Genomic DNA, 11,364 nt, shown 5'->3' with positions numbered 1-11,364 from the left:
CAAAGTTGAGAAAAAGGAACAAAAACGACTCGACTGATCATCTTTCATTAATAGCCTCCTTTTTAATTTTATTGAAATATATTTTCAAATTAATGAAATCGATGCAGCTGAAATAAAATTCATGAATTCTGCATAAATATCTCATAATCGAGAGTCAACTTGTTCATTTGCTATTTGAAAAAGCATGTGTTATAAAACTCAAAACAAATACAAATTTATTCAAACATTGTCTTGTCTTTTTAAATAACTCTATTTAACAATATTTTTCATAAAGACATGTATTATTCAAAAAGTTTTCGTTTTTACGAAATAACACAAGTTTTTGCCATCGGCGGTTTTGGCTTGTTTTCGTATTCTTCAGCGCACCTTAGGAATCTCCTTGGCCTGTGGTATCCATAATCTATGGAATCCATAGAACCTAAAATTAAAATATTTAGTATAACATTCATTAAATAACATAGATAGATTCTATATTGATGTTGTATTTTAAAAAATATATTTTGCTTTTCTCAAATCTTACAATGAGTTACTCTAAAATATCTCTAACATGGTCATCATAAAAAACAACCAATCAATTAATATATATTATGCTGACACTATCCCTAATATCTTACCCATTCTTTTCAAATCCAAAATGACTCTTTTCTTGCTCTTGACCTTTTCGCGTTCCAATTTGATCTCGAAGGCTTTCATTACTTGTTTTTTGCTCGGTGGTTTTTCGAAAGTCTTTGGTGCATTTTTCTTCCATGCTTCGGTAAAATGGAAATACATTTCTTGTAAAGAACATTCTGTCACCGCATAATCTTCTACAATATCATGGGTCTCCTTCAGCAACTCCATGGAACGAAAAATAGATGCCCAGTTGAGTTTTGGATCCATCAGCTGGTAGTGCAATACTCCCTGGGTAATAATAATAGGATATATATATATATATATATATATATATATATATATATATAAATTATTTGTATATAAAAATATAAGATTTACTGCAACGCTACTTCTCAATTGGCCAGTCAGTCTCACGGTCAGATCTGATTTTAAATCTTGGAGCTTCCTGGATACAATTAAAAAATATATATAATTTAAGCCTTAGAATATTATTTAAATTTATAGAATTAATTTTATTATTATTTCAACATTTACATATTAAATTCTCCACTGTCTGTTGCTCTAGTTTTAACTATCGCCGTGTATCCAACACCAAATCGCTCTTTCAAATCTTGTATTTTTCCAATACATTTGAATTGGCCTCTTGCTAAAATCGCCAATCGGGAGCATAACAAATCACAATCGGACATGCTGTTGTAAATATTTTTATTTTATTTATATAATGAGACTTAAATCTAATTCTTTTTGTCTTTTGCTTTAAATTGAGTATTCACAAAGCTCCAGATACACACGGTCAATCTGATATCAAGCAGTATTTTTACTCAAAAGTATAGATAAAAAATGTTTCCAAGTGTAGGCTGTCATAAGGTTTTTGATCAAACGTTAATGTTAGTAGCCATCAACTACTAAACTTTTCTATATTATTAATGTTCTTGTACGATATGTCTATTATAAATGGATTTTTACCTGTCTGATATCATAACGATCGCCTTTCCTGATCTTTGAACATACTCCAATAAAGTATAAATGCCATGTTTCGATACTGGGTCAACAGACTTTGTTGGGTGGTCCAAAATTATTATTGGTGCGTTTGATAAATATGCTATGAAAATACTCATTTTCATTTTTATTCCTGGTGCGTATCTGTAGCAAGGATAGTCCTGTATTTTAGTTAATCCTGAAAATAAATTGTTTTTTTTTTATAAAATTCTATACAAGTGGTCACCAGGATATGAAATAATATATAATATACTCTCCAAGCAGTGAGTTACATGATTTGTCGTGCAAAAAATTATTTTTCTACCTAAAAATGAAATCCAAAAATCGATTTCCTTTGCCTGATAATGGCGAGATAATCCTAGCAATGATGTGAAAAATGTCACAACTTCTCGTCCAGTCAGAGCAGTAAATAAAGCACTTTCACATGGACTAAAACCGATATTTCTCATATACTAAGAAAAAAAGGAAAATACATTAGATATAATCGAAGCATGATTAATTAGTAGTTCAAAATTATATATTTACTTTTTTTCTATCTTTCATAAGGCTTAAGTTCATCAAATAAGCATCACCTGCCGATGGATTATCTAAGCCAACTAATATTTCGTATAGTACTCTTTTGCTTGGACCATCTTCCCCGCAAATGCCAAAGCATTGACCAGGCTTCAAAGATATTAATGATATAATATATTATAAGCAGTAGGTAATATTAATTAAATATTTAGAGTGTAAATTCTAGGCCATTCCAAAATTACGGTTAGGCCTTTTTGATATCAATGAAAGACTGATGTGTAACACACAATTAGTTGATCATCGTTCGAGATCATTGAATTTAATAAATATCATTAAAATAAAAATTAAAATTATTTAAATTAAAATATGTAACAGTACATAAAAATTATGACAACCTCTACATAAAAGTTTATGCCCCGCAAATGAATTTTATTCTTCGAGATTTTCTTAAGATCGCGTACGTAATAGAGTACTTCTTGCTGCCATTTATCTGAAACAATTACAAGATTAGAAAATTATTTATAATATTTGTTACTTAATCATTTACCTTTTAGTGTACTTTCAACAATTTTTCTTTCTACAAACACATCTAAATCATCAATATTTGGTTTTATCTTATCGATGCGGGCTTTTTTCTTGGATGTTGTTACATGATATGATTTTTTATTGATAATATAATATAATATAAACTGTAAAAATATTATGAAATTATCATAAGTTCTTATTCATAATGTAATTCGAGTAGAAAGTATATTTTAATACTTACACAGTAACAAACAATATTCAAAACTAGCATTATTACTGGAGGAAGAGATTGATTCAGATATCTGTTATGTGTATAAATACATTTTTGATCATCACAAACCATTTCTGAAAGTATTGGCAAATATTGTAGAAAGTTGTTTGATTTATTTTTCTACTTGAAAAAGTATTAAGCAATGTATCTATTGATATTTAACTATAATCTTGATTTAAATACCCGTGATATACCACATTGAATATACTTTTATTATAGTATACTCTCATTAAATCATAAAAAACTTCACATGCATACATATGCACACGCATGCTTTTCCAATTTAAAAAGTTGGATTTCTTGGTACAAACAATCTTTTCTTTAGACGTTAAAAATACACATGATAAATAGTAAATTAAATATATCTTATAAATCAGATGAATGTTAAGAAAAATAGAACTGGATTTTTTTTCTCAAAATGTATGAAAAATCATCAACAAACATTTCTTACCACAGCAAGCTTTTTGTTCGTTACTGATTATTGTATCACAGGTTAGAAAATCTTTCAAGTAAAAACATCTTCTTTTGTCAAAATTAACGATTTGAAAAATGACAAGACCCAAAGACATCGCATACATCGGATTTATCATCAGCACTCCATCTAAGATGTCTAATCCATATTTATAAATGTCACGAAACCAATAAAGAACTAGGGAAACTGTACTCACTGAAATATATGTAATATTTACATCTATTAATCATTAAAAGTTAATATCCAATATTATGTATAAGGGAAATTTTGCTAGGAGATTTATCATTAAACCAGTTAGCTGTGATAGACGAGTATACCCATCATGTAGAAATGCAGAATTTTTTAAATGGCAGAGCTTATAGGAATTGTATTAACTAAATGTAATTCACTTTAAACATTTCATTGAGTTCTAAAAATTAATTTTATTCAATTCATAACAGAATATCTCTATATATTGCGTGTACTAATAGTACTGCATACTAGAGTGTTGACACTGTTAAGTATTCATTTGCATCAAATATATTTAAATACATACCTGATATATTCATGACAATCATTATGCTATAAATTTTGGACAACTTAGCATTCGTAAAGCTCAATATATAAGAAAATAAGATGGCACAGATTCCAAAAAACAATACTAGTAGCAAAACATAACCTGAAACAAAAATTTGCATCAACTAAATTAAAGGTTGGGAATTCATAAGAATCAGTATTTACCCAAAACTTGGATATCTTCGATGCCATTCAGGAAATATAAAGTTAATATAGTGAAATTCGAGATTAAAATGTAAAGTGTCAAGTCCATCATAAATAATGATATCCAATATTTAAATCGTGGGACGCCGGCGAGTAATATCTGGTGTTGAAAAAAAGTCAATCTTTCCTTTTGCGGCAGTTTTACAAAACGTAGTGTATTTATTAGTAATGCTAAAAATAGACACAAACTAGTTGGTTTGGTATTTAGCCTTGAGGCAAGTTACATGAACTTCCCGATATGTGTAAATAATCGACTTAATCAAAAAAATGTGTAAATAATATTCTTCATTAATCCTACTTTAAAAAAAAACGATAATAATTTTAGCAAAGTTTGACGAATTTTTAAGATTAAACTACTTGTTGTAAGGCCGCAATATTACAGTAAGTTCTATAAGACCATGATGTATATCGCCAAAAAAATTTCCATGAAAATCGGCTTAGTTTTTTTTTCAACAGTTAATTACAAGAAAACGGCTCGGTAGATTTTCACCTAAAATTAATCAGTACCATTCCCAACTAATATCTTTCGAACAGTTTTTGATTTTTTAAAATCGGTTCGGTAGGATGAGCTTAAATGTCGACGAAAATTTAACACTTTTTTTCAACAGTTAATTACAAGAAAACGGCTCGGTAGATTTTCACCTAAAATTAATCAGTACGATTCCCACTTAATATCTTTCGAACAGTTTTTGATTTTTAAAATCGGTTCGGTAGGATGAGCTTAAATGTCGACGAAAATTTAACACTTTTTTTCAACAGTTAATTACAAGAAAACGGCTCGGTAGATTTTCACCTAAAATTAATCAGTACCATTCCCAACTAATATCTTTCGAACAGTTTTTGATTTTTTAAAATCGTTCGGTAGGATGAGCTTAAATGTGGACGAAAAGTTTTTTTCAAATTACAAAGAAACGGCTTGGCAGATCGTTGCACAAAACTGACAAACGATAGTCCTCACCGAAATACATCAAATGGCTTTTAAATTTCTAAAATCGGTTCAGGCGTTTTTGAGAAAACGTCGATCAAAAGTCTAATTTTGACAAATGCCAAAAAGACCATACTGATTTTTGCAAACTTTGACGAATTTTCACAGCTGAACCAGTGGTCGTAGGGCCGTAATATTGTAGTATGTTCTAGAAGACTATGGTATCTATCGTCAAAAAAATAATCATAAAAATCGTCGAAATTTTTTTTTTAAAACTTTATACTTTAAAATTTAGATTTTTTAAACTTTATTACAAGAAAACGGCCCGGCCGATCTCTACCAAAAACTAATCAAGCACGATTCCCAACCAATATCTTTCGAACGGTTTTGATTTTCAAAATCGATTCAGAATTGCGGGCTAAACGTAGACGAAATTTTTTTCACTTTTCTGCCATTATAAAGAACGGCTTGGCCGATCGTCGCACAAACCTGACAAACAATAGTTCTCGTCGAGATACATCGAATGGCTTTTAAATTTTTGAAATCGACCCCAGCCGTTTTCGAGAAAACGTCGATTTACGGCAAAATCTGTTCACATACACACACAACACACCCACACACACACACACACACACACACACACACACACACACACATACTTTTTCCAAATTTGGTCTCATTCGATTCAGAATGGCTTGAAACGTCGAGAAAACATAAAATTAGCGATTCGGATTTTTTGATGAAAACATAAACTTCTCCTTCGGGAAGTTAATTAAGGCTATATATCTACTTTATATGCAGTTAAATTGTTTAAAAGTACTTGATTAAATATCATTTAATCTTTTTTATTGATAAATTTGCGATATTTGAATATTTATTATTTTGAAGATACTCATTATGAATTTTCGCTCTGTAAATTGTTGTTAACCCTCTCCCTAGGAGTATCGCCTTTAGACGACATCCAGTTCTTAATGGAATCACGATTTTTTGGTAAATAAATAAAAATATTTAAGTTTGCTCATTTGTTTATAGTATTAGTATTATATATTCACCTGTTGGAAAAACAAAGTTCATATAAAATATCGAAGTAAGGAGATTGCTACTAAGATTTGATTGATGAAAAATTTTCTCTGTGGACAAAAAATTACCATAAACATATATAAATATATATATATATATATATATATATATATATATATATATATATATTACTTACTTTTTCATTATTCCTGACACAGGAACATTTAAAGCAATGAATGTCCCATTTTTAAAATATCCATGTGTTTTCAATACAAGATTGTTAAAAAAATTTAGTGCATATGCAATTCCATGCAAAGATAAATGATTGTAGTAAACTCGAATATTGTGAAACAACGTTCCATCATCATCTTTTTGTTCGTTAATATCAACTCCAATCTTCACATCGTAACAAAATCTTTCGAAGTCTTCATCCGCCAAGTTTAACAACTCTGATAATAAAAAAAAAAGTTAAATTTAAATATAGCGAATAGAAATATGTCAAATAATCGAATTTTCTGGCGAAAACATAAATTTCTTCTACAGTAAGTGAAATAAAATTTGACTGATTATGGTAGCTTATCCATAAAAATTCAATTTGACGTTAGATAAATAGTTAATGCGCGTTAAAATCGATATTTTTTGTTTTGGTTTTATTAATAAAATATACCTGTGAACATGTCTTCATCCACTTCGGTGGTTGAGAACTGAAATTGATCTTTCATAGACTCCATCGTATCAGCATATTTTCTGGTTTTACTATCAACATGGTAGAATATTCTGAGCCAGGATCAGCACGAAGATCCATTGTTCTAGTAAATGTTTCCGGATAAACCGGATCTCTCAAAAATAATAATATGATGCTAGTGGTTTAAAAAGTATATTGAGTACCTAACACAGAATTATTTAAATTAAATTTCAAACTCATATTTAAACTTGTCTTATTTCTACTTTGAAACTTATATCTACCATATGCAGAAACAACCTCGATCTTTCCACCAGCATAAGAAATTCTTCGTAAGTAATGTACGTAAATGGTTAGGTTTTCTACGAAATTTTTCGTTTAGCATCTGTTAGAGAATTGTGTCATTAGTATTATTTGAATTAAAAAATATTATCAATTTTTTACCAGAAAGTGACTTCTGACTCATCATTTGAGACATCACGTTTGTCGATTGCATTCCTTCATGAGTCTCGATGATTCTGTATTATATTGTATTTAAATTGTTATATATATATATATATATATATATATATATATGTGTGTGTGTATATATTAAATAAAAAAATAATAATAAATTTTATATAATAAGTATATATATATATATATATATATATATATATATCACGTGTTAAATGCGCACCGTGTAATATGAAAACCGTATTATGAAAAGCTCAGAAACAATGCGAATTACAGAATCATTATTATCGGGTTTGGGTCAATATTGGTTTGAGAAAAATGACTTACGTGAGAAATACTTCTTCCAGGGGTACAATCGAAAGTTCAACTCGTTCGATGCCAACGTTATATTTGTCTTGAGCCAAAGCCACGAAGAAATCAGCAAAATTGACAACCATTTCCAAAGGCAGATAAATCTTATCACGTTAAATACCGTGTGCTAAAATATTATGTAATGTATAATTTAAACAACTGATCATAAATTCCGTGGTGTTAGTCATTTAATAACTTTGGATAAAACTGGGCAATGTAACATTTTGCTAAATTGTTTAAAAAAAATAATATGATTACCTTTAAACTGCTTTCGGCAAAATAAGTCTAACATACTCCTCAATTTGTTTCGACGAAACAAAGTCTAATTTACTAATCGTTAAATTGTAGCCAATGCCCTAATGCATTTTCAAGAAATATATACTTCCATTACAAGCAAGTTTTCCATGAACTAAAATAGCAACTCTGTCAGCTATAAAAAAATATTATTATAAAAAAATGTTCAAACTCAGAAGAATCCAAAGTTTTTTACTTTAAGCTGCACTACTCAGTCCATCATCATAAATTTTGAACAATCAGTAAATAATCATTGTATTTGTTATCACTACCTAAAACATCAGCTTCTAACATGTTATCTGTAGTAATTATTACTGTTTTTGTACCACGTAGTTTCTAAAGAATACATTATATATAGTCATTCGAATAAAATTTGTTGAATTTTCAAATTGAAACTTAACCATAATTATTCTCCACTATTTCTTGTCTTGCGTTTAAATCCATTTCTCTTAGCAGTGGTTCGTCCATGACAATATAATCTATAAATAAAATTTAGAATTTCTATAAATACAATAAAGAATTCACATTTTAGTGATGATGAGGAAAATCATTTTGTTTTGAACACAATTCTATTTTATGTATATTACAATACAGTATATACATAGATACAAGCTATAATATTAAATTTGGATGGAGTGGATTGTAGTTAATTATACTCACTTTTTTTCTTAAAACTAATGGCAGTCAGCAACAACAAAATTTTTATATCGTTCTAATTCAACCAAATTTAATATATCCATAGCTTCCATCTTTGCCTCTTCTTTACTCGAACCTTTCAGCTGCAATCACACACAGAAATTAGATAATATAGTAAAATACTTAATCAAATTACGCTAAATAATACTTCTGACATCCATATAAATCGAATCATGCGAATCATAATTGGTTCAATTATAAGAATCTAGTTAGACTATATTCCATTCTTAAATAGGAAACATGAGTAATTACTATTATTATAAATTAAATTAGCATTAACCAATATACAAATTCACAAAATTAAGAAGTACAACAAACCAACTCGAAGATTTAAAAAAAATAACACTTGTATATTGTAGCAAGTATAAATAACAGGCATGAATTATATTATTTACCCTTCGAAAATAAATCAACTGCTGTATAACAGTGAAATAATGAATATACATCAAATGACTATTACTCAATCCTATCATTGTACGAAGAAGTCGTTTATTTTTAACGGCTTGTCCATCAAGAATTATTTCGCCACTAGTTTGCTCTACTATTCCTGTAAATATAATAATAAATGGAAAATTTCATAATATATTTATGCAATAGTATATTTAATACCATAGATCGATATAATATAAAAATCTGTTTTTTTTTTCTTTTCAATTCTTTTTGTTAAAAATTAGACTTACCTGCTAGAATTGAAGCCAAAGTACTTTTTCCTGAGCCGTATTGTCCTAATAGCAGTTATTTGGTATTTATATATATTCAAAGAAATTCCTTGCAAAATTGATGAAACTCTTCCTGTAATATTTAATTGAATAATCTTAGATCTTCAATTTGTAATATAAATTATATATCCTTTATGTAGATTTTTTTTTGAATATTACCAACAAGGTTCACGTGTATTTTGTGAATGTTATTTAAACATATGGCTGGTGCTTCATTTTTATCCGTCACTTGGAGGACAACCCTATCATTTTGTGTTTCAGGATATATGTTTCTAAATCTTCTGTTCATAAAAAGCTGCGAAAAAATGATTAGCTCGATTTTATTTCAATTGATAATACTATAAGTTTTTAAACTAGTTGATAAAAATATTTTTAACGTGGTCGAAAAGATTTTCAAGAAAGCAATGCATCATTGAATATATCATAACTTACACCATGTTTTGGTTAAGAACATCGCACACAAAATTTTAGTATCACATTTATTATTTAAATAATAAATTGTTATTAACTTCTTTAATGAGAAGTTTTTGTCTGAAAATCAGATTTGCAATTTTTAAGTCTTCTCTATGTTTAAAGTCATTCTAAATCGTTTGACTAAAAAATAGGAAAAACATATGTTTGTAAGCGAAAATTAGACCTTACGAGGACCTTTTCTTAAACACGGCTGCACCGATTTCAAAAATTTAATTTGATGAAAATTGTTAGGAACTATCGTCGATTAGTTTTGTGCAAAGATCGGCAGACAAGATAGGCAAGTTACCTCAAATAACTTGCTGAAAGTCGGAATGCCACTTATACCTGTTCTGTTTAAAAATTTTAATCCATTTATATCTTATTTTGCCATATTAAATTAATACGAACCCCACGTGCAAATAATTTTTCCGGTATATATTTCAAATCTAAATAATCGTAGTTATATCCTCGCATTCCATGTATAAATAATGCCAGTATATAGTACACCACATATTGCGCAAAAAATATACTGCATATTATCGAAGGCGTATAGAGATATATTTTAAATTGATGAGTGTCGAGTAGAGATGCTTGAAGATCTGTAATAAATATAGAAATTAAATTGTTCAATAAATCATTCAATTATTGTGCGACATCACTTTAAATTATATTCTACTCGGATAATATGTTACTAAAAAGCGGATAACAAATTGCTAATTGCTAATTTTGGAAAGCAAATGTTTCATGATCCATTTAACAATAAATTAGTTATCTAAACGATCTACTTACATCGAACTTCATAATAGCATAAATCGCAAAATGCCCTGATGAAAGTGGGTCCTGGATGCACTGCGAAGTACCAGTATTCCATCAGCCGCAAAGGCTGACTGCCTTTCAAGGGATCTTCTTTAAATATTGACATATGTATCAACCAACATGGTAAATAATTGCATACGACTGTCAAAAGTGCTAAAAAAATATAATCAATGGTTATTTATCCAAGAATGCCCATTATCGATTATGATGATAGAAATAGCTTTCATCAGTTCTTTAAGGTATTGATAAGAGATAAGACAGAAACAATAATTGAAAAGAAACGCCTATATTATATAATTATTTTCAATTGGTGTTAGCCAAATTACAATATTATTTGAAAGTAAAAAATATGGACACCTTAGTTACTTCTCGATTACTAGAATATTTTAATATAATTTTTTAAATATATTTTCGAACATTTTGTACTCACCATCATCAAAAATTTCCGCCATCAAACAGCTGAACATGAACATTGATAGAACGAATAAAAATAATATCATGAATAACAAATATATAGGTACGTGTTCAAATAATGCATAGTGAAGGTAGATTGATACAGGCACCAATGATATAGTTAGAAAAAGATTCGCCATAATATGTTCCATAAGCAAATAATAAAACGCTGATGCACCCATCATGATGTGAACACTCTGTAACATTGAATATGAAGTCAATATATAAATATTAATCGTGCACATTAGTTTGTGTAATGATACGGTTGAATGTGTCTGATTGAACATCATAAAATATATTTACAATAGAATCTAACCAATTCGGCACTATTAAAAACCAGAGGAATTT

General features: G+C 28.8%; 1 protein-coding gene across 1 annotated transcript; it reads right to left on the bottom strand.

Annotated features, from left to right (window-relative positions):
• Positions 1-302: 302 nt before the first annotated feature.
• Positions 303-6,827, bottom strand: LOC113366848 (ATP-binding cassette sub-family A member 3-like). The gene is made up of 9 exons (XM_026608500.1): positions 6,764-6,827; positions 6,433-6,545; positions 2,137-2,274; positions 1,916-2,063; positions 1,579-1,789; positions 1,147-1,302; positions 991-1,057; positions 615-900; positions 303-418 (listed from the first exon to the last, which is right to left on the bottom strand). Exons 1-9 carry the CDS (start codon positions 6,825-6,827, stop codon positions 303-305), a joined length of 1,299 nt encoding a protein of 432 aa, XP_026464285.1.
• Between the last annotated feature and the right edge of the window lie 4,537 nt (positions 6,828-11,364).

Source organism: Ctenocephalides felis, unplaced genomic scaffold, assembly GCF_003426905.1.
Source record: "Ctenocephalides felis isolate EL2017-DRISC unplaced genomic scaffold, ASM342690v1 CF-g0.4_SCAFFOLD_01170, whole genome shotgun sequence".
Lineage (NCBI taxonomy): Eukaryota > Metazoa > Arthropoda > Insecta > Siphonaptera > Pulicidae > Ctenocephalides > Ctenocephalides felis.
The sequence above is the reverse complement of the archived record's forward strand: the minus strand, read 5'-3'. Positions and strand labels throughout refer to the sequence as shown.